We start from the raw sequence: 25,089 nt of genomic DNA, 5'->3' as shown, positions 1-25,089 counted from the left end.
TATGTAGGAAAATCTAGATTTCCAGATCGCCATTTACGCCTAGAACACAAGTCTACTTTCCATCATCCAGCACCAGAACAAGGCTCTCTAGAACAAGTGTTTCAAGCTACCGATCACATTCTGAAATCACGAATCGGTTACAGTGAGTTAAGTACCATGCATGAACAAGAACTAGCCCGATCAGCAGTCCGATGGATTACTGATTCTACCACTTTTCCAGACGAAATAGTGGCACAAATGTTTCTGAAAATGCCCCCAGCCGAGCAACGACTGGTGGGTATGTATATGATTCAGCACCTCATTACTTTGTATGAGGGTCAACACTCTGATCCAGGCCCGTTACATGATGTCCTGAACGAGTTACTCCAGTATAGATGGAAAGGTCTAGGTACCGATTTAATTAGTGTCATTCTAGGACAGCGCCACAAATATAGGACGTTTTTGAACCCGCATTTTGTTCATGCCTCACCTCCAGAAGGTAAACCATTTTACATGGAGAGACAGAATCCGTTACGAGAAGTCCACCCAGTTAAAGGAACGGGTGGCGAAATGCAGCGAGTGTTTGTATACACTCCGATTACAAAGATGGAACTCCTCGAGATGAAGAAATTAATTCCCTGTCATGACAAAGATCCAGCAGGGTTCCATAGAGAATTAAAAGACATGCTCCGTATGGGAGAATACACATACCCAGATATAATTAAAATGTTAAAGGTTCTGCTGCCCGCAGGGGTGTATGAAAAGCTCAAGGAAAAAGAATGGGAGGTGGGAGAGAAAAAGATCGATTGGGCAGTTCTAGAAGCTGAAGATAAGGCACGAGTACCAGGTACCGGTCTTGGAGATAAATGTAAAGAATTACCAGAATTATTAATACAAGTTTTACCCCGATTATTGACAACTAGAAAAGAAGACTGGGATGCAATCTCAGCCTGTAAACAGAAGCAAGATGAGGATATTAGTGATTTTTATTCTAGATGTGAAAAATGTTTCAGCATCAACAGTGGCCTCAAGACAAGTAGTGAGTCATACCCTCACCTTTTTGTTACCAAATTAGTCGAGAATTCAAGTCCACAAATTAAAAATCGAGTTCTGAAAGTCGAAAGTACCTGGCAAGCTAATACCCCGTCCCAGATGTTGCAAATGCTCCAATACCACCAGAATTGAATCAGAGAAGAGCAAGAACACGAAAGAAAACGTATGAAAGATACGAAAATGAAAGTACTAGTTGCACAATCTGTTCCTCAAGACAGTCAGAAGAGGGGTCCGAATCAAGCCAGTCACCCTGCAGCTCCCGTTAAAGGGAACTGCAATTATTGTAAACAGCCAGGTCATTTTATAAATGAGTGTGCAGTTCTGAAACACAACATAGCTACTGGTAAGACTAAAGAAAGACCACGTCCGCCTAGACAAGAACAAGTTTCACAGACTCCTCAGTCACAGAATGCACCACAGACAGTTACCGCACCGCAGCCTATCGCTGCAACACAGCATGTTACATCGCAGATGTACCAGTATGCACAGTCTGAGTATCCAGAGTACCAGCAGTATTCATGAAACAGCCTAGAGAGGGAGGTAGGCTTGCCTCTCATCGAGATACCTGTAGATCAAGAAGGTCCCTATGTTCACAGTCAAGTATTAGGGAAAGACAGAAAGTTTTTGATCGATACAGGGGCAAGTAGGACCACAATTAGTCACGCCGAAGTTCCAGGGGCTCCGCTCTCAGGCTCAAGAAATGTTTCCCTTGGATTTTCAGGAAAACCTATCGAAAATGAGATTTCAAAGCCAGTTACTCTAGAAGTAGGTCCATTGTCCCGTACTACTGATCTGTTACTTACTAAGTCATGTCCAGAAAACCTTGTACTACTGATCTGTTACTTACTAAGTCATGTCCAGAAAACCTATTAGGCATTAAAACACTGAAAGAGTTAGGTGCAGTTATATGCTGTTCCCCAGAGGGAATACGATTGTTCCTACGTGACTTTAAGGGTCACTATGTATTACGAGATTTTGATTCAAGACTGTCTAATGTTCCGCAGCACTTATGGGCGCAAGGTTCAACTGATGTAGGTTACATGCAAATCACACCCTATCGTGTGACTCTCAAGCCAGGTGTAGTGTTACCACGAATCAGACAGTACAGATTGCCACCTGAGGCTGTAGCAGCCTTATCCAAAATTATTGACGAGCTCATGGCTCAAGGAGTGGTTGTAGAAACTGACTCCAATGTATGTAATTCTCCGATCATTCCAGTCATGAAACGTACTGATCCAAATGCACCCCCAGTATATCGATTAGTGATTGACCTACGAGAGCTTAATAAATGTATTATTCCGCAGTACCCAGTTGTCCCAGACATCTCTTCCCTATTGACAGCCATTGATTCCGAAGCCACGTTCTTCACTGTCATAGACCTCAAGAACGCATTTTTCAGTGTTCCTATTCATCCAGACAGCCAGTTCCTTTTCGGATTTTGTTTAAATGGAAGGAGCTATATGTTTACACGAGCTCCTCAAGGTTTCACAGAAAGTCCTAGTATTTACAGTCAAGCACTCAAGAGACAACTAGACAACATTCACATGCCAACTGACACTGCCCTGCTCCAGTATGTCGATGATCTACTGATCACAGCCCGTTCTGAACGTGCTTGCGAGCGAGCATCACTTACAGTCTTGTATTTCCTAGCCGAGATGGGGCACAAGGTGTCCCCTTCGAAGCTTCAATTCTGTGTCCAGCAAGTGGTCTACTTAGGACACTTACTGTCCAAGAGGGGTAGGCAGTTGACACCAGACCGTATCCAGTTAATAGCGAGTCTTCCTCAGCCCAAGACCCAGAAGGAGGTACGTGCTTTTATTGGCCTTACTTCTTACTGCAGACAATGGATTCCCCAGTATGCATTTCTAGCCAAACCACTGATACAGTTAACGACACAGGAGGCAGCCGTATCGACTGTCCTCCCTTGGACATCTGAACATACACTTAGTTTCAATGAGTTAAAGAAAGCCCTATGCCAAGCTCCAGTTCTAGCAACACCGAACTACAGTAAGCCTTTTACACTTTTCGTCACTGAACGTGAAGGTACAGCATTATCTGTTCTCACACAAGATCAAGCAGGACAATACAAGCCCTGTGCTTATTTTTCGAGCACATTAGATCCTGTAGCCCAGGCTCTGCCTGCGTGCCTCAAGTCAGTTGCAGCCACAGCCCTAGCTATCAGACAAAGTGATTCCATAGTCTTAGGACATACCTTGACAGTACAAGTTCCACATTCCGTGGAAGTTCTTTTAAACCGAACACAAACTCAGCACTTGACAATTGCACGTTTAACAGGTTATGAATTGACACTGTTCCAGCCTCACATAGAAATCAGACGCTGCAACATTTTAAATCCTGCTACACTGTTACCATCAGTTACTTCGAATCCTGACCCACATGACTGTGTGGAAGTAGTTAACATTACGACAAAGCCAAGACAAGATCTGACAGATACTCCGTTACCAGACCCCGACCTGACACTTTATGTGGATGGTTCATGTATGAGAACAAGTACAGGAGAACTAGTCGCCGCGTATGCAGTGACTACTGACACCGAAGTTATTGAAACACACCGTATTGACACCCTGTCCGCTCAAGCAGCAGAGCTAGTTGCTCTGACACAAGCCTGTATACATGCCAAGAACCAGAAAGTTAATGTTTACACAGATTCACGTTACGCATTTGGAGTTGTACACGACTTCGGAGTGCTCTGGCAGGAGAGAGGTTTCATGACTTCTCATGGAACCAAGATTCAGCATGGTCTCCTTATTCAAGCTCTGTTAGATGCCATACATTTGCCGACATCTATCGCTATCATGAAGTGCAAAGCACATACGAAAGTTACTGACATTATTTCCCAAGGTAATGATCTAGCAGATCGCACAGCCAAGCTTACAGCACAGACTCTAGACATTCCAGTTAATCAGACACATACTCCAGATCCGACCACATGTATGACAGTTAAGGACCCTACACAAGATGTCATAGATATCCAGTTACATGCTACTCCCGAAGAAATCAAGAAATGGTCCGAACAAGGAGGGGTCCAGACAGATCAAGGATGGTTAACAAAGGGTAGAGCCACATGGTTTCTCCCCGACTCTATGGTTCAAGTCATTATTAATACCGCACATAGTCCAGCACATTTAGGAGAAAAAGCTATGTTAGACAGTATCCAGAACATTTGGTTTAACAAGCATTTACGAGCTGCAGCCAAGCAGAAAGTCCGTACCTGTATGATATGTTGTCAGTTTAATCCAGGTAAAAGTGTCCCGGTGGAACAAGGTGGATTCCAGCCCCCTGACCACCCTTTTGAAGTCCTCCAGATGGATTATATTCAGATGGAGCGATGTCGAGGTTTCAAGTATGTTCTTGTAGTTGTATGCGCTTTGTCCAGGTGGACAGAAGCATATCCAGTCCCAGATTACACAGCCGCGACCACTGCCAAGCAGTTGGTTCGTGAGTTCTTCCCTCGTTATGGACTCCCTAGAGTCGTATATTCTGACAACGGCCAGCCATTCTCACCTGAACTCATGAAGCATGTTTCCCTGTTGTTAGGGTACCAGTGGAAGTTTCATTGTGTACGCCATCCTGAAGCAGCCGGTCTTGTAGAGAGACATAACCAGACCCTGAAAATCCGTATTGCAAAAGTGTGTAAAGAAAAAGGTGTGGACTGGCTAGTAGCTCTACCAGTCGCTTTATTTTATATGCGCATGGTCGCACATTCCAGATCAGGTCTGTCCCCGTATGAGGTCGTTTTCGGCCGCCCCCCTAACATGTGGGGTACTCCTAGACCCCGAAGTATTACCGATGTTTCAAGTAATATGCTGACAGATTACCTAGCTTCCTTGATGTCTGCCCTCAACTCATGTCGTTCACAGGTTGCCGCCGCATTTCCAGACAATACCGAGGTGGCACCGCACGAAATCGTTCCAGGATCCATGGTGATGGTCCGCAACTTTGACAGATCAAGTCCGCTGGAGCCTCGTTGGAAAGAGCCCCGACAGGTCCTCCTCACCACCCGTACAGCCGTGAAGTTGGAAGGACGCAAAGGCTGGGTGCACCTTTCTCATATTAAACTTTTTAATGGACTGAAACCCGTCTTAAAGAACATTTCCCAGGATTTGAAGGATTGCCAAAGCATTGTTCTCAAGGACTGTCCCGCAAAAGACATTGCTACAACCCCTCCCCTGTTAGAGAAAACTCCGCAACAGGAGTACAAGCTAAAACTCCGGTCTAGTAAAATAAGTCAGTCAGTTTGATTGTCTAAGTCCTCCCCTAGGTGAAACGGTTAGACTGTTTCTGACATGTATAAAATAGACCCCCATAGTGAGAGAGTTAGTCAAAACTCAATCCGATGTATCGTTTTTCTATGTTTCATATTGTTTTCCAGCCTTATGATTTCCTGCACCAGTTATGCATTTTACCTATGTTTCCCAGTTTCACATGTAAATAAGTCTGCTAATGCTACAGTAGAGCACACGTTTAGTGACCTGCCCCCTCATGAACTCTCTTACCGCCTCGCTATGCGAAATAACTCATTTATCCGCATGTTACATTACTCACACCAGTCCAGCAATGCCACTAATTGTTGGGTGTGTGGTCGACTCCCCCCTTTCCAGACCCCGAAGGGAGTCCTGCCACTTTTTCCTTATCCATTTTCACATAATGGTTCGTGTGGAGCATGGTCCACGTTAACGTCATCCTCAACAGATATGTCTTTTCTTAACAATACATGTTTTCCAGACAAGCAAGGTCTCCCCCACAGAACAGGTTTGGATCTAGAAAATGAAGTATATAATCTAGGAAACTATTCTTCGAATTTCATGGTCCTGAATGTTCAGTCTGATACTACTCCAGACTTACCTGCTATTTCAGTACTACCAGTCAAAGGCGAATTATGTGTCCGAAATTATGGTTCCATACACGTAGGACATAGTGATTGTACTACTATTGTCAAGTATAGTGACAGTGGGAAATCTATCTTTAAAGCTTCACGTCATTCTTATTTTATTTGTGGTCAAACCGCATATGTTCGTTTGCCCCTCGATTGGGAGGGAACCTGTTACATTGCCTTCCTACTGCCACCAGTTTTTCTAGCCCCACCTGATTATCATAGAAATACACATCTAGTACACATTAGACATAGAAGGGAGTCCCCAATTGTCGATTATACTGAAACTGCTCTAGAACAGTATACAGATTTCAACAGAGGTTTCTTTTTCTTTATAGGACCTATCCAGAATAGTAAACTGATCCGTAGGTTAACCAGAACCCTCGAAGCTGTAGTAAATGAGACTGCCTCTGCTCTAGGTAACTTAACTGAAGAGCAATCTGCTATGAGATTTGTCGTTTTACAGAATCGTCTCGTCCTTGACGTCATACTGGCCGATAGGGGCGGGGCCTGTAGAGTCATCGGATCTAGTTGCTGCATTTTCATTCCAAATAACGCGCCGTCTGTTTATTCAGCTATAACCAGACTCCATAAAATTTCCCATCTGTTACACCAAGATCCAGGCACCTGGACATGGTCCGGTTGGTTCTGGAATATAATTTCCGCATGGGGATGGAAAGTCTTGTCCTTTCTAGGTATTGCAGTAGCGATCATATTCAGCTGCTGCCTCTGTATACAATGTGGCCCTGCGATTTGCGGCATTTGTGCTACCTCTTGTATTCCTAGTCCCAAGCCCCGTTCTAAATCCCGTTCCAGGATAATTCGAGACGAGCAAATGATACTGTATGAAATGATAGACGGTATCATGAATATTGATGTTTCCTGATGGAAACGTAGTGACAAGGAGGGAATGTGGAAAAGTAAATTTTGCCATGTTCTGTGTCCCTACGTGTCATCCATCATATGTTGTGTGTGCATGATTAAATATGCATATGCATTCCCCATGTTCGATTAATGACGCAATTACAGTTGTGTCCACCTCTAGTATGCCAGTTTCCAGTCCTCGTGAATACTACGAATATCAGGCCTATGTAAAGCTACGTTGCCACGTTTCTCAGTGTGCACGTTATTCCATTGTAAAGTCCCCGTTTCTAGGCCTCAAAAGGGCCTGGACACCAGATTCAGCTCCTGTCTCCTGAAGCCTCGCTGAGGAGCGATACAGCCCCCACCTGTATCCTCGACCCTTCACTTACTTCCTGCCTCGCAGTGCCCGGTCCAGCCTGGCTCAGTCTCTGAGTCTGCCAAGAATATGTTATGATTCCAGTTATCAGTTCAGTCCTCCTTCTCTGCATTCCTAAGCTACTGAACTGCATCAATAGTTTCCGTCATTGTCTAGCCTTCACGTCTCCACGTTAGAGAAATACTGCATTTAATGGTCATTTAATATTCTTCATCACGCACTACATGTAGAATAATGCATGGTCCAGTCTTAGAATCAAGTTAGCCTTTCCTCTCCTGACTTCTAGTTTATATCAACATGTTCTCTAAACATCAGATACTAGATACTGTTTAGGTACATGTCGCCCTGACTCTCCAGACTTCAGTCTCTGCTCCTAGCACAGAGTTCATAGCCCCCAGCTTCTCCTAGTGATACGTCATTGCTAGTTTGCGCGCACCATCAGGTTAGAGGTCCCGGCTCCTTAGGTAGCCCCCTCCATGGTTTCCGCCCTATTCATGACATATTCTATTACGTTTGCATCACATGTCTATGTATACGCCCAGTTACACCTACTTTCGCCCTTATCTTTCGCGACTGCTACGCGTCACGCCTTCTGCTCCACCCACTGCTACGCCTACTGCAATGTAATGCTATGTGTTTGCGTTATGTATATATGCTCATGTATTGTTATTCAAAGTCAGCGCGCTCATCCCAGACCCAGCCCCAGCAGCTGCTGGGCCCTGTCATCCTATTCCTATGCAGGTTGTCCTGTTCCTGTCCTTTATGCTGTATTAAACCTGCAAAACTCCTACTACCTCGAATCTTGACTCTTATTTATTGAGCTATCTGTTATGATATATGTCTAGTCAAAAAGAGAGGTATTATTTATTTATTTACCACAAAGGGAGCGACATACTTGGGTGTCACAATCTCTTCAAAGCTAGAGGAAGTAGTGGACATAAATCTTAAGCCAATGTTGAACACGATACAAAAGGATCTACAACGGTTAGACAATCTTCACCTGTCCATTATCGGAAGAGCAAATGCAATTAAAATGGTGTACTTTCCTAAAATATTATATTTATTCAGGGCAATTTGCCTAGAGTTCTCTAATCAGTGGTTTACAACAAGGGAACGTACCTTTTCTAGATTTATATGGTCATACGCTCAACCCCGTCGAGCATATAAATATCTTAGCCTTCCTAAGGACAGAGGTGGGTTAGCACTTCCCAACTTAAGGAGCTATTACTGGTCATGTGTATTACTTTACAGTAAGGAATTATTGCAAGGGGGGAACAACATAGAGCTACATACCGCTTCAATCTTTCAGCTATTGGTGGGGAATTCCTGCTATGGCTACTTTTGGAGACACATACATGACAGTTACCACAAAAAGGTCAAATTCAAGACTCTCTATAGCTGTTTTAAGGTATGGAAGGCGGTAAAAAAAGTACTAGGCATAGGACGATTCTCATATTACACTCTGGTACTAAACAACCCAACTCTTCCACCAACAATCTTTAAAGATAATTGCGTTAATAAATGGTATAATTTAGGAATTACACAACTTGGGGATTTTTATACTAATCAGGGGATCAAATCGTTTGAAGTTCTGAAGGGAGAATTTGGTTTAGACTGGCGGGATTTTTTTAAATATCTCCAAATTAGGGACTTCCTAACTCACAAATCTGGAGCAAGGACACTCGGGGAACAATCTATTGTAGTGGAGACAATTATACATTCAAGGAAACAGTCAATAGGTGGAGTGTATGTGTCATTGCAGGACAGGTTCCCTGATGATCTAGATAAAACGGCAACGAGGTGGCAAGGTAAACTCGAGATCTCTAAAGAAGGATTTTTGTACTCCTATCAGCTAGCTCAAACCATTCTTATTTTGACCAGACTCCAGGCACAATTTTATAAAACCTGTTTTTTTCTTTACTATACACCCGATAAAATTGCAAAATGGGGAACCAGTAAAGGGACTTGCTGCCCGAGATGCAACCTATTTAAGGCAGACTCCATCCATATCTTTGCCTCTTGCCCGGTGTTAATACCTTTGATACAAAATATAGAGAGGTTCCTAACTTCAGTTCTTCACAGAAAGGTTGCCTTGTCACCAGAGTTAATGGTACTTGGGGTGGAGGATCCAGATAATCTTGAGAGCGGCCACGATTTTATATTTGTCGCTATGGCCGTTTGGCGGCTATGCCTAGCCTCGGCTTGGCTAGACCAGCTACCACCTACTTTCCAACAGTGGCTAGCCAGGCTCTTAGCTGTGCATAATATCGAGACAGCAATATATAAGCGTAAAGGCAGACGGCGACGCGAAAGGGGTATGAAAATCTGGACTCCTCTCACACACTGGCGAGCTCTACAAAACTGATTTATTATCGATACTGTAATGTATTCATGTTACTGCTTTAATTGGTTTTTTCGTGATGCTGGGAATATATTTTATTTTGTAAATTTTCTATAATGTATATTTAAATATGACAAACACAACGTAAAGTTCATGATGTTAATGAACAGAAAGTTTGCCTGTCGGGGGGGGGGGGGGGATAAATTGTCAAAGTCAATAAAAACATTTAAAAAACAAATGATAGGACAATTAAGAAATATGCATGCTTATGATTTCTATTTCTCTTCTGTTATAGATCCAGCAAGCAGCAGAGCGACTAGAAAGAAACTTTGTGGACAGTCGTCAGTTGAAGGTCTGCGCCACGTGTTTCGATCTTTCAGTGAGCTTGCTCCGTGTTCTTGAGATGACAGTTACTTTGGTACCTGAAATCTTCCTGGACTGGCGCCGGCCCTCATCCGAACTGCTTTTGAGGCGGCTGGCACAGGTACAGAATGCATTTTCTTTGCACTCTTCTTTAGTAACTCTTCTTTTCATAACCCCTTCAATCAAGCAAGCCCTCATATAATGCAAACAACTCATTTAACAATAAGAAAAGAATCACAAGAATTGTTGTTGTTGACACAGTGTAACTGATAACAAGACCCATACCAAAAGCTCATTGGGAAATTACAGAGTGCCACAAAGCATAGCTTAGCTTATGTTTTTGGCCTACTTTGACTATTTATAAGTATTTTGTACTTGCACAGTCTTCATGAACCCCTTTAAAGTTTTAGGAAATGCAGAAATATCAGGTTGAACGTTAATTCAGTGACAGGTAAACACCTCTTAAGTTGAAAGAGTTAACATTAAGGAACTCTTGTCCTACTCAGTGATTAGTCGGCACCTTGCTTTGTTGAAATCACTGGTTTAATCATCCTGCCTGACCACAAATCCAGAACATTAGTTTAATTATCATTTGCTCAGCTGTAGCCTTGAGGATGGAGAGCGAGAGAGGTGGTTCATTTCTCATTACAGACTTCATTAACACAGGAAAAGTGACAGAGAGACATTAAGGGCCATAATGCTTGATGGACATGTTGGCATGAATTTATGATAATGGTGGTGATTGGAGACCAAAGTTCTCATGTGAGCCTTCAGGTGCTTACCATGAGTCTTTCAACTTTGGTTTATTGAATGTCAACCGGGTTGAAGCAATTGTCTGGTGCTGGAGGGACCTTCTTTTGAAAGTGTGTCTTGAGTCGGATCTGCCTATAACTGTTAAAGACAACCTATAATCACTGAGCCCTGTACTGCTCCATCCTTGTATCGTTCATGAATAAGTTACCTCGAGCATACAGGCATAGCACAGGTTAACCACATCGATGCTATGCATTTTCCCGCTGTGTGCTGGAAGCAACAAAAACACATGTTACATGACGAGCTGGGCACGTCATCAGCGTAGCAGGAGGCTACCTCATGACGAGCCCAGTGTGGAAGGGGTTAAGTAGCTGACAGTCTCATTTCCACATGATATTCCTTGAGTAATATGATACTGCCACTTTTCACTTCGACAAAGTGGAATGAAACATCCTTTCGCTTCAGTCCTGGCCTTTGTTTTAAACAGATAAAGTTCTCTAGCATTATCACAGTTTTAGACAATGCTGTTTAGGTGGTATGTGTGATGAATCAGAATGCATCTACAAGGACGGGGCTTATAGCAAATAACGGGCAATTTAAAAGACTAGTAAATAGAATTTTTCAAAAGGAGAGACAATGCTGGCTCTATTTCAAATTCGGATTGTGAATTGACACACAGTAACTTTTTCCATCCTTCCTCCTTCACTAAAACTAAATATTGCTGCATATTGACCATGCTCACAAGAATCACTCATAAGATCAATTCATGTGATGGTGGATCAACACAGAGTCTCATCAGACACATTCTGGGGGGATAATTCTTTTTTTGTGCAGTGCCGTCCTGGCCCATAAGGAGAAAAATATTTTTTTCAATATCTGGGTATTGAAAATGAATCTACAGGCAAAACCGAACTCTTGGATTGCTATGTTTGCTGCGATGTGGAAAATCTGCATTGAAAGTAAAATGTTACTTTATTAGGCTGCATTGACGGTGTATTTGTGGTGATGCAAGGCTTTTTCATGCATGACATAATTTGTGGGTTATTTTCAGGATGATTAAGTCCTGAGAAATGAAATTGAAAGGCTGTTCTCATTCTGTAATTTACTGAGCAATAAATAATGGGTTTCTGAACTGAAAGATGTGGTCTGGAATTTACCAAAAAGTCAAACTCTTGGCTCCTGTACTGTTTTTTTGACAAAGTAGCTGGCTGCTGGCAGTGCAGCAATGCTTTTGTTTGAAACATTGATTCACAGTGCTGGTCCTGTCCCTTTAGTAGGGGCCAGAGGCAGCTTAGAGGAAGGGAGCTGTGCATTGATCTCTCTTCATAAAGTGACAGAGAGAGGGAGTTATGCATTAGTCCGCTCTAGCCAGACAGTGGCAGGCAGCAAGCAGCAGTCAGAAGTATGTGCTTAGGGAATGGTGGCCCCTAAGATGACCCACATGAAATATGGGCTCTGAGGATGCATTCTCTTCTTGACTTTTGTAAGGGAAATGATATGTATGCAAAACTTTAAAAGTACTCTGTTTTTGGGTCTTTTTTTAAATATGGGTGTTATTCTATTTAAAACAGTAGATGGACATTTTTATAAGTTGGTACATCTTTAGGAACCATCCAGAACTTTGACATTTCTATTATTTAAATCCCATCGAATAGATGGGTTTCATGGAGGTGTTTGGAAAGTTTAAAAGTCAACTAGCTTGCGACTTTTTGCATTTGCTTAACATTTCAGGCCTTGAGAAATGCAAAATTATTTTCTAAGAAAAAAACTGTTCTCTTATGAGAGCTCCTCCTCCCATCCCCCGCATACCTCAGGTGGCGGATGTTCAGCTTCCCCACTGAACACTTAGCTTGAACATTTTGGTTCCGGAAATAATTTTTTACAGAGGGCCGACTGGATAATCTTATTTTGGGCAACGTCTGGAAACTTTGTCTTCATGAATAGTTACATTTCCTACTTTGTGGGAGGAGTTTTAACTTGCCACATATTTAAAACAAGAAAATGTATCTGATAGAGACTACTGGCTGCAGATTCCTTACCTTAGAACATTCCCCTTGCATCAGACTGGATCTGGAAACTTTTCGAGCCGTACCTCTGCGAGCTAGTCTGCGGCACTGGTGATATGCAGACTTCATGCTGCATCCTTCCTGCCAACAGACATGTTTGGCCTGTGTTGCAGTGCCTAATTAAAAAGCCCTGCAGTTGCTGGTGGAGAAATGCTTAGAAGTGGAGCAGGCAGCCCCCCCATTAAAAGCTAAATTATTAAGGGGCAAACACTGACGTCGAGAGAGAGACAGTGTTTGCAACGCAGTGAAATATCTGTAAATCGGCTTTGTTCTGCTCTGCATCGGCTGCGCCAAAAGTTACTTGTGCTGTGCCTAGGTGGGTGCCACCCCAGTGTGCTGACACCAATTATTTTCTTTCCGCACCAATCAGTGGAGATGCATAGAGTACTACTCCAGTCAATTTTTTACTTACTTTTTCGACATTTTGTCATGCCTTTGTTCGAAGCTTTGTCTTCAGTGTGTTAAGGTGTCCTTTAAAATGCTATGGATCCTGTCACAGACAGATGTATGTGACAGACCCCCATTTGGTTTGCCTTTGGTGCTTGAAGCCAGATCACGACTCCAAGATCCGCGAGGACTGCCGCAACATGAACCCCAAGGTGCAAAATGAGCACATCCTAAAGAGCTGGGTCACCCAGCCCGGGTCTCTTCCACAGCGCTTCAGGACCCTGTTGCGAAGAAGGTCCCAGGCCCATTCGCAGAGTCATGCAAAGTGCTTGTCATCACACTCGAAGTCGTCGGGTAAGTCCGACAAAAAGTACAGAAACACAAAGAAGTTGGAGCTCTCCTCAACTTCAATGCGCCTTTCCAAATCTTTGGATGTGGTGTGGGAACAAGGTCACTATAGGCCCCGCTCTCCTGTGGATCATGCCTCTAGGTTGCTCCATGCCTCCCAGAGTTTTCGGGAGCCAGAGTGACCCCTATCGCACTCTGGGAATTCTATGCGGCCATGCACTTTATTTTTGGGGGTCCCAGCCCTCTGCAGCGCCTTTTTGCTCCATAGGTTCGGCGGGTGCCCCCACTGGATTTCTGCCAGCAGTTCCACCCTTGGTGCCAGTTGGGCCCCCTAGATCTAGTTCTGGATCCGAAACTACTACAATCTTGATACCTCAGCCTTCCCTAGTACCTGTTGCAGCTCTCTCAATGGCGACCTCATAATTATACCCGACTCCGGATCAGCGTCAACAGATGTTGACTTTGGTGCTGACTGGAACCCGACTTTCCGAGTCTGAGCCAATGCCCCCTTTTTTCGACAGTCTTGGAGAGGTATGATTGGGATTGGGAAGGATCTGAGGATTCTTCTGGTTACACCAACATCCTTGATAAGCTGAAGATAACTGGTGTGAGGAACTAGCCGATGCCAGTGGTCTAGACAGCGCCTCAGACAATCAATCAATAAGAGGTTTATAAAGCGCGCTACTCACCCAGGAGGGTTTTGAGGTGCTGGGGGAGGAGGGTGCAGCTCCGGATTAGTCGAAGAGCCAGGTCTTGAGGTTCTTCCTGAAGGTGTGAAGAGAGGATGAGCGTCTGATGTTGACTGGGAGCTCGTTCCAGGTCTTTGCTGCAAGGTAGGAGAAGGCTCTTCCCCCTGCTCTGATGCTGCAGATTCGTGGGGTCCCTGCCAGGGCCAGGTCGGCGGAGCGGAGGTTCCTATTGGGTACGTGGAAGGAGACTCTTTCATTGAGCTATTTGGGTTTGTGTTGTGGAGGGATTTGTAGGCGTCGGTGTGTAGCTTGAAGGAAACTCTCTTTTCAATGGGGAGCCAGTGGGGGTCTCGTAGGTGCGGGGTCATGTGCTTGTGTCATGGGGTTCCGAGGACGAGTCTGGCTACGGTGTTTTGGATGGTCTGGAGTCTGTGTAGCAGGGTTTTGTTGATTCTAGCATAAAGGATGTAACCGTAGTCCAGCCTGCTAGTTACAAGTGTGTGCCTGATGGTCTTTCTGCATTCGTGGGGTAACCACTTGAAGGTCTTGCGGGGGATGCAGAGGGAGTTGAAGCAGGTCGAGGCGACGGCGTTGATCTGGCGGGTCACGGTGAAGGAGGAGTCTAGAATGATGCCGAGGTTCCGGGCGTGGTCTGTTGGGGTGGGTGGGTTACCGAGGGCAGGGGGCCACAAGAAGCTGTCCCACGCCATGGGGGAGGGACCAAGAACGAGGACCTCCGTCTTCTCCGAGTTCAGTTTTAGGCAGCTTTCGTTCATCCAGGCTGCGACGTCTTTCATTCCTTCTTGAAAGTAGAGTCTGGTGTTTTCAGGGTTCTTTCTTTAAGGGTCTTCCTTTGCTATGGTGATAAGGAGGGTGGCTGAGGTTCCGGACCTTACGCTGCCCTCAGTGGCAGTCAAGACAAATGCTTCAGCCGATAGCCTCCCCCTCAGAACCTCTCCTCCCTTTTAACAAAGCACTCACTGATGTCCTGCTCAGGGCCTAGGCCAAACCCTGCACTGGGGTGCCTGTGCACAAGACAATTGCCTGCTGCTATCGCTCCACTCCAGGTGAGCCAGCTTTCCTCACACTGCACCCACTCCAGATTGTCTGGTCGTTCAGGCCTCTACCTACCTGGCACGTACCCTACCACACAACCGGACAGGGAATCCAAGAGGTTGGACACCTTTGGCAAGAGAATGTTCTCTTCTGCCAGACTTGCACTGCAGTTGGTGAACACTGCATGCCTCTTCAGCCAATACAGCCCCAGGCTTTGGGATTCGATTGCACAAGTGCTGCCCATGGTCTCGGGGAGGCCTTAGCCAGACTGTCACAGGCTGTGGCAGAGACGCAGCAAATTTCACCACTGCTGTGGACTGAATACGACTGACTCGCTAGGCAGAGCAATTGCATCATTGGTGGTAGTTGGGTAGTCAGGCACCATGCATAGCTGAGATCTTCTGACTTTTCGGGGGCTGTCCAGACATCCTTTACAAACATGCCATTCAATGGCACCCTTCTCTTCAGAGAGAAGGCAGATTCAGCGCTGGAGCACTTAAAGGACAACCGAGCCACTGCCAGGTTCTTGGGCCGCTCCATGGCGCCACGCCATCCCATTCTGCCTTTTGCCCCTTCTGTGGCAATGATAGGGGCTACCAACCGTGTCCATTCCCATCCAGCCACCAAGGCCAACAGATTCCCCAGTCCTTTTGTGGCCACGTAAGCATTTCCCACGAGCCTCATGGGAGACATTGCCATTCTAGCCAGAAGTAGGTTGTGGTTGATATTGCCACTACTTTCTGGTGCCCAAGAAAGATGGTGGCAGCCACCCTATTTTAGGCTTGCACTGTCTTAATTTCTTCCTGAAGAAGGAGAAATTCAAGACGCTCATAGTAGCTCAGGTTCTGCCTGCCCTAGACCCTGGAGACTGGATGCTAGCATTGGAATAATAGGACACCAAATTACACATTCCCATTCTGCCTGCCCATAAATGCTACATGCGGTCATGGTGGGCCACAAGCATTAACAGTTTGTTTTGCTCTCTTTTGGCTTCACTAGCACCCCTTGGGTTTTTCACCAAGGTGATGGTGGTGGTTTTAGCACACTTGCAGAGGTCGGGTTCCAGTCGTCCCCTACCTCAATGATTGACAGCTAAAGGCAGGCTTGCCATAGTCTGTCTTCTCCCGCCCCCAGATAATGCTGAATCTCCTGCATTTGCTGTGGTTCACTATCAACGTGCCAAAGTCACACCTGACTCCCTCCCAGATACTCCCTTTTCATCAGAGCTTTTCTGGATACGACGAGTCCAGAAAATTTAGGGTATGATTCTAATATTTCTGCGTCAATCCTGGATTTTGGTCAGACTGACTCTGAGGCTGTTTGTCCTCATGGCCTCCTGCATCCTGCTGGTAACACCTGCTCGCTGGCATATGCCAGCTCTCCAGTGAGACTTGAAGTTCCAGTGGGTGCAGCATCAGGGAATCTCTCTGACATGGTTCAGAAATCAGAGGGAACTGCAAAAGAACTGAAGTGGTGGCTGGTGAACTGTAATTAGGTCAGCGGCAGACCCCTCTCCCTTCCCCACTCAGAGTTGACTGTAGTGACCGATGCTTCACTCCTGGGCTGCCCCTGCTATTTGGGAGAGGTGGAGATCAGAGGACGCTGGTCTCCCGAGGAGTCTCAGCTCCACATAAATCTGTTCGAGATGACGGTGATCCGGCTGGCTTTGAAAGCCTTTCCTACTTCCATCAAGGGAAGGATAGTTCAGGTGTTCATGGACAACACGGCCGCCATGTGATATTATAACATGCAGGGCAGGGTCATGGACTCGGTGCCCAGAGGCTCTATATCTCTGGACATGACTGGAACGTGAGAGCCTTTATCTGGTGGGGTCTCAACACCAGAGTGGACAAACTCACAATCAATGCCTAGCGGATCACAATGGGATCTCCAACTGGAGGTAGTGCAAGGTCTCTTCAGAGATTGGGGAGAACCTTAGTTAGATCTATTTGCTACCGTTAAGAACAAGCAATGTCAGCACTTCTGCTTACTTGAGTTTCCAAGGTGACTCCCGCTCTGTGACACTTTTCATCTTGAGTGGAGCGTAGGCCTTCTGTACGCCTTTCCTCTGATGCCAATTGTGCCTAGAGTTCTCAGGATGATCAGAAATGACCAGACCCAAGTAATTCTGGTGGCCCCAGATTGGGAATGGAGAGTATGGTATCTCAAAGACCTGAGCATGAGCATTGGTCCTCTATGCTGCCCTTTTGGGAAGATCTACTGTCACAGCAACAGGGCACTGACCTGTACCCGAACGTACACATGCTTCGCCTTCATGCATGAAGATTGAAGGGCGGCAGCTGATAGTTTTGACTTTCCTCCAGAAGTATGTGATGTTATTCTGGCAGTCAGGTGTCAGTCAACCAAGGCAGTATATGCCTGCCCTTGGTATAAATTTGTGGCTTGATGTGCTACACAAAATGTTGATTCCCTTTCTGCACGTATGACTGAAATGGGTTATTTTTCTCTTGTTAGCATGACAAGGCGTTGCTCTGGGCACTGTTAAAGGGTATCTTTAGGCCATATTGGCATTCTTGCGGTTACCAGACCAGCCATCCCTGTTTACTTCACCTGTTGCAACTTGTTTTCTCAAAGGGCTACAACATATGTTCCCTCCAAGACCCTATATCATGCTCCAATGGGACTTAAGTCCTGTCCTGACATTCTTGGTGTGCTCGTCCTTCGGGCCTATGTACAGTTGCCCCCTATGTCTGCTGACAATTAAAACTGTGTTCCTAGTGGCCATTACATCGGCCAGGAAATTAAATGAAATGAAGAAAATTCTTAATAAAGCGCACTGCGACCAAGCGGCTTCCTGGCGCTGAAAGTAGAGGGCTGAGGAGAATGGAATTTGCCGAAGGAGATCAGCCAGAGTATGCTATGGAAAACAGATGGGTCTTGAGGGCTTTGCGGAATTGGGAGTAGACTGGGATAGACCTGATCGAAAGAGGAAGACTGTTCCAGAAACGAGGAGCTAATACAGAGAATCTAGTGCCTCCAGTTTTAGATCTACGAAACCGCGGAACATTGAGGAGGGATTGATTGGAGGAACGAAAGGCACGGTTGGGAGTGTAGGGGATAATGAGTGAATTGATGAAAGCCGGGGCAGTGCGAGTACGAGCCATAAAGGCCAGGCAGCCCATCTTAAAGAGAGATCTCTGACAGATGGGAAGCCAGTGAAGGGATTTCAAAACAGGAGTGATGTGAAAGGACTTGGGCAGGTGATGGATAAGACGAGCGGCCTGATTCTGAATAGCCTGCAGTCGGCGTAGTTCGTAGGCCGGAATGCCCACATACAGGCTGTTCCCGTAATCAAGACGGGAAAGAATCATTGCCAAAATTATAAGTTTGAGGGCATCGAAGGAAAAGAAACGGGACACTTTCCGGATAATCCGGAGGGAGAGAAAGCAGGAAGAAACAACTGAGCTAATCTGGGCATGCATGGAGAGGTCCCGACTGACTTTAATACCCAAGGTCTTTGCGGAGGCCGCCGCTACGGGCGGGGGGCCGAAGATGGGAGGCCAGAAGGCGGCCGACCAAGGGGAGGTGGTGGGGCCAGTCAGGACCAGCTCCGTCTTGTCAAGATTAAGCTTGAGTTGATTACAGTTCATCCACTCCGAGATGAAAACTAGAGTGGAGTGGAATTTAGGTAAGGAGTGCAGAGGAGAGGAAAGATCGAAAACTAACTGGAGGTCATCCGCATAGTTATATACGGAGACCCCCATGTCAAGGAGGGAAAGAATAAGGGGACGAATGTAAAGATTAAAAAGAAGAGGGGACAGGGAGGAACCTTGGGGGACCCCGCAAGGGACCAAGCGGGTTGGGGCAGTGTGGCCAGAGAGATGGACAGCCTGAGTCCGTTCTTTAAGAAAAGAGGCGAGCCAAGAGAGGGCGGTGCCCCGAACGCCCGCTGCGCAGACACGGCTGAGAAGGATGGAATGGTCGACCATGTCAAACGCAGCGGACAGGTCAAGGAGCACCAAGGCTTGAGGCAAGTTGGAGTCCGCCTTGCTCTTTAGCTCGTCGAGGACGGACAGGACCACTGACTCAGTAGAGTGGGCCGGGCGGAAACCCGCTTGGTGGGAGGCCCAGAGATGGTTATCCTCAATGAAGGAGGAGAGACAAGATGTAATATGACTCTCCAATATCTTCCCACGGTAAGGGAGAAGGGAAATGGGTCTGAAGTTGGAGGGAAGGGAGGGGTCTAAACCAGGCTTTTTTAAGATGAGGCAAACTATAGCTGATTTGAAGAATTTCGGGACTAGACCTGAGGAGATAGAGGCATTAAGGAGGGAGAGAGGGGGATTAGAGCAGTGAATGAAAAGCTCTCTCAGAATGCGAGCTGGAGCATTGTCAGCCGGGGAGCCTGACTTCACTTCCTGAAGTAGAGCCAGAAAAGAGTTCAGAGAGATAAGTGGAAACTGATCGAGAGACGAGGAGGACAGAGGAAGAGCAGGGGAAAGAGGTGGTGAAGATGCTAGAGGAATATTGGATTTGATCTTCGCGATCTTCTCTAGAAAGAAGTCGTTAAGAGACAGACAGAGAGCTTGGGAAGGGATAAGGTTAGGGTTGGCCCTATCCGAAGCAACTAAGTTGCGGACTATGGAGAAAATCTCCTTAGGCTTATTGGCTGACAGAGATATTCTCTCCGAAAAATAGGTGGTTTTGGCTAAGAGAATAGCCTTCTTGTAGTTAGCCAAAAGAAGCTTGTATTTGGCTCCCAAGGAGGGGCAATAATTGCGTCTCCAATGGCGTTCGGAACGCCTAAAGTCCAATTTAAGGATTTTCAACTAGTCTGTAAACCATTCTTGGGCGTCATGGGGGCGGCAGGTCTTGACTTTCCTGAGGGGGCAACCCGATCGCAAGAGGAGGAGGATTAGCAAAATGCAGGCACTCTCTATTCACCCACCTCACATGACTTTAATCAAGGCAGACTTGTTCTGAGAGCACGTGCCTCTTTCCTACTGAAAGTGGTAACACCTTTTCATGTAGGCCAGACCATCACTATTCTGTCCGCTGACCTTCTTTGCTGCACCTCACCATTCCAAGGAGGAGGAAAGACTCCACTGCTGGGACCCCAAAAGAGCATTATCGTTCCACATTGATTATACCAAAGAGTTACAGGCATTCAATCAGCTCTTCATTGGGTTTTTTTGGGGCAAAGAAAAGGACATGGACCATATCAACATGGATTGTGCAGGACCTTAAAATCTGCTATGCATTGGCCAAAAAGCAATCCTCTGAGGACTTGTGTGCTAATTCTACTTGAGCCAAAACCTTGCCCACTGGGTTCGCTCTTGGAGTGCCTGTCCTGGACATTGGTTAGGCTGCAACGTGGGCTTTTCTGCATACGTATACCAAAGACTGCAGCCTGGACAGTCAGGTCTGTCGTGACGGGCACTTTGCCTTTTCTGTCCTCCAGGACTTCTCGGTCTCACTCTGTTCGCAGACCACCTCAGGAGAGGTATTGCTTGTTTATCTATTCTAAGGTAGGGAATCTGCAGCTAGATGTCTCTATCAGATGAACAGGTTACTTACTTTCAGTAATGCCTTATCTGGTAGAGACTCTGTCTAACTGCAGATTCCTTACCATCCCTCGCATTCAGATTCCTTCATATTGGGTGAACCTTATGAAGTCTTTAGTGCCTCTACACTAGTACATCAGCAACATTCATGACTCCATGCTTCTGAGGTGGAAATGTTGCAAAACATAACTGATGTCAGCGCTGGTGTGGTGCCTATATAGGCACTGCACACATCACTTTCCGTCACCAAGGTGGAGTCTAAAGAGCCTACTGGTGCACAAGGGGACTGCTCAAAACATTTTCAGATCCAGTCTTACACCTAAGGTAAGAAATCTGCAGTTGGATAGTCTCTCCCAGATGAGGTGTTACAGAAGCTCAATAACTTTTTCTACAGGTCTCTTTGAGTCTATTCATTGAGAACTTTTGAGGAAGTGTGTAGAAAATCATTAAATGACCTAGGCTGCAAGAATCATGAGAACTATATAGAATTTAATGCAATTTTAAATAGGATGGGAAAGTTGCTTAATGCATTATGCTGTAAAAATGTGCAACTGGTGGATAACTACATTAAATTTGACCAAAAACACAATTTATAACTCCATGGACTTTAAATGGGAACAGTTATTGGCATGTATCCCTTATAGTGACAGGTTGTTTGTGCTGAAGAAAACGAAACCAATCACAGGCGCTACCACCAAGAGCAGTAACCATGTAAGTAATAGTTGATTGAGGAACCCGGCATGGGTCCATTTGAGGCCTGTGGCTTGGACAATTACACTACTTTCATCTCCAGACACAGGAGCTATGGCTGGCAAGGCTGCAGCCTGTCCTCTAATGCTCTACAGAGAGGAGTAGTTTCACGGTTTGCAACTAGGATTCTGCTCTGTGATGACCTGTGTTTGCTGCAGTTTTCATAGTGGCTCACATTTGGCTGTTACGGACTACTCAATCTACTGGATTTACAGATATTCTCCTCTCTTTCTAATGCAACAGATTCCTTGCCTGGATTTCCCCTGGTGACAACATTTAGGTGGCTCAGAGTTCACACCTGGGTGTCAGCCACAGTGATATGAGCATCAAAAGGTTAATCCCAGGCTCCCAGCTCTACTCGTTATCGTTCCTTGTCTGCCCCATCACATTCCTGAGATGTGTCCAGGCCTCTTCCTTGTGATCTATCACTGAATCAAAGAACACCCTTTGAAGTGTCCCTTTCTCCTGTGTGTGTCCCACTTAACCTCACAGGCATGCAGCAATCCACAAATCTGCCTGGGGTTGGGATTCCCCTCATCCTCATGTTTTCACCAGGCAGGCCAAGGCTTCCCAAAATGGAAAGCAGGGTACTCCATGTAGTGTACCATTTCAGGTACACTTGCACTCGGTGTGCATTCACACTACATGTGCTCTCCAGTACTGTTACCTACTTGCATAATGTCACTATAGACACACATGCATTCAGCACACACGTGCAGTCTGTGTGCACTGTTCAGTACTGTAGCTTCTCTGTATTGTACCAGTTTGTGCTATTTGCAAATACACACTGCCAGCACTCACGCTCACCATGTCCCCTGCACAACACTTCATCCATCATGTATTTTCCTTAACGCAAACACACGTTGTAGGAAGCTGGCTCTCTGTATAGTGTACTAAAAAAAAGTACACTGTGCACGTCCATTGGGTTCCCAATTGGTTTACAGATGCTAAAATAGATAATACTAACGTTCTCGTAGCAGTTAGGCTTATCAGACGGTAGTGCTAAGCATTTGTTGTACACACAGAGGGAATAATTAAGATACACACTGAAAGAATAAATCCGAGACCAATTTAGAAAAATAAAACTTTTATATATATATATATATATATATATATTTCAAACTCAAGAACTTCGTTTCAAGGTAAGTACAGTTTTTGATAAAAATATGCACAGATAAGAGACGCTCAAACCTGTGCGCTTTTAAGCACAATGCAATCTTATGGAAGGATGACGCATAAAGGTAGGTACAGTCGGTTTCAGGAATTCCCCTTCTGGGGTCGGAATAATTGTGGTCCAAAATTCAAAAGTACTACCAGCAGTTCTTTGGGAACCACCTGGGTTCTGCAGGGAGCTGGTGAGACTGGTAGTTGGCACTCTACGGAGAAGGAGATCCACCTGAAAAAAGGCTGCACTGAGAGACTTGTGGGCAAGTCCGGAGGCTCGTCCCTGGGCTCTCAAATGGGAGCTCAGATTGTGAGGGGTCTTGGAGCACGAGGGCACCACCAGTTTGTCTGTACCCAAACCTAGAGGGCTTGGGTTGCAGAGTGGTTAGGTCAGCTGGGCTGATTCGCAAAGATGCACCTAGCTGTCAGGGATAGACAGGGGCAAAATCAAAACAGCTGGGCCACTCTCGAAGTGGGTTTCAGTGATGCTGACGTCCTTCGACTGCTGCTTGGTCCTGGTGCAGTGAGAACCCGGACTGGACTCTCACTATTGGTGTTTGGTGCAGGGCATTCGGTACCCGGGGGTTTGTTCTGCATGGCTCTGGTGGATCCTGGTGTCTACTCACTGTGGGGAGACAGATCTGAATTTCTCCTGGTCATCTGCGGCGTTGGTCAGGCCAGGGAGCTGCAAGGCGGTGTACCGGACTCTGCTCCTCTACTCTAAGGGAGACCTTTGGTGTTTGTCGAAGTATAGCCAGGCCACTCCAGGCTTTTGCAGTTATCCAGCTCACAGGACGAGTTACTCTGTTGCAATTGTCAAGAGAGGGCTGAGAATGGCAGGGTTTTGCGCCAAAATCCAAAGTTCTGCTGCAGTTCCCGCCAGGCAGTGACTCTTCTTCGTCCTTCTACTCTTGATCCATCATACCTGAGTTCTTGGGTTCAGGAGTGCCACCTAAATACTCAATTTAGGGGCATTTACGGAGAGTGACAGATAGAAGCCAATGGGCTAACTACCTTTAGGGTGTCTACACCCTCTATATGTCCTCTTCCTGAAGGAAATGGGCATAATCCATACCATAAAAGGCTAATCCAAAACAACATAGAGAAATGTGAAAAGTGGGATCCACATCAGCTGGCCCGCCCTAGGGTTGGTGCCAGCTGAATGTGGGCACAAAACATAATCTTACAAATGTTCCCGCCTCTCTTGCTGCCAAACAGTGGGGGTCAGGAAAGGTGGGGGGGATTCTCCACAATCCTGAGAGGTCCGGGGTGACATAACAAAGGCGGCAGTTCCTTTGAAGCTTCCCACTCTGGAATGCTCATGCTGCTTTGAAGAGGTGTGAACACCTCCACACAGACCAAGCTTTGCTCCTGTCCGACAGCAAAGGCTCTCACCTCAGGAAGTCAGGAACTTGTCTATGGTGGCTGGCTGGTCGAGACAGTCAGTGAACACACTAGTAGTCAGAAGGTTTTCAGGGGGCACCTCTAAGGTGCCCTCTGCATACATTTATTAATAAATCTAGCACTTGCATCAGTGGGGTTTTATTAAGACTAGGTGTTTGGTACGAAATACCTTCGGGTACAATGAAGCCATCATGTTGCTGAGGAACTCGTAATGACGAATGCCCAGCCCATGTACTTGTTATGGCTTCCCTCTGAACTGGTAATGTCGAAGGATGAATTTCGATATCACCGGGACATATCCACTCTCACAGCTCTGCCCTCACATTTGCATAGTGCACCCTGCCTTAGGGCTACAAGGCCTGCTGTAGGGGTGTCTTACCTATATCGCATGTAGTACTGGCAAGCATGGCACCCAGGGATGTGTGCCATGTCGACTCTTCGGTTTTCTTTGCATCAGAACATGCAGGCTGCAATGGCAGTTTGCATGAGCTTGATGAGGAGCGCCTTAGGGTGACACAATTCGTGCTGCAGCCTTAGGGACACTCTTTAGGTCCAATGCATTAAGTACCAGGGGTATCATTTACTAGGGACTTACAGGGGTCCTAAAGGGGGTGCCAATTGTGGATCAATCGTAGAATTTAGGAAAATAACACTGGTGCTGGGGACCTGGTTAGCAGGAATCCAGCACACTTTCAGTCAAGCTTGCACCATATACCAGGTTAAAAAGTGAGGAACAACCATTCCTACACATATACACCAGCACATGCTTTCATTGTGCACGCACTGCAGAGCACTACATCTTTTATGCCCGGTATTCTTTGCAGACATACATACATACACTCAGCACATGCACTAACCATTCATGTACTACACAGTACTGCTCTGTCTCTGTACTGTACCCTTCCTAGGTACACATACATCCAGCGCCTAGTCCCTTCACTTCTCCTGCGCTGAGCAGAACTCTACCTGATGTAGGGCAAGGGTTAGGTAAGTACACAGCAGCAAAACCTTTGAAAAGGTGAGTGAGCCTGTAGGCCTCATTCCAGTAACTCAGGATACAAATAAGCTGTTCACTAT

At 45.9% G+C, this 25,089-nt stretch overlaps 1 protein-coding gene across 3 annotated transcripts in view; it reads left to right on the top strand.

Moving 5' to 3' along the window:
- Positions 1 to 25,089, top strand: part of RNF123 (ring finger protein 123) — a 1,600,675-nt gene that overhangs the window by 903,474 nt on the left and 672,112 nt on the right. For all 3 annotated transcript variants that reach the window (XM_078661207.1, XM_078661208.1, XM_078661206.1), the window contains exon 33: positions 9,803 to 9,991. In XM_078661207.1, the coding sequence (XP_078517333.1) occupies positions 9,803 to 9,991 (189 nt within the window). The remainder of the gene's footprint in view (positions 1 to 9,802; positions 9,992 to 25,089) is intronic.

The sequence above is a fragment of the Lissotriton helveticus genome, chromosome 9 (genome assembly GCF_964261635.1).
Source record: "Lissotriton helveticus chromosome 9, aLisHel1.1, whole genome shotgun sequence".
In the NCBI taxonomy this organism is placed as follows: domain Eukaryota; kingdom Metazoa; phylum Chordata; class Amphibia; order Caudata; family Salamandridae; genus Lissotriton; species Lissotriton helveticus.
Note: the sequence above shows the minus strand (reverse complement) of the source record. Positions and strands in the feature narration are given on the sequence as shown.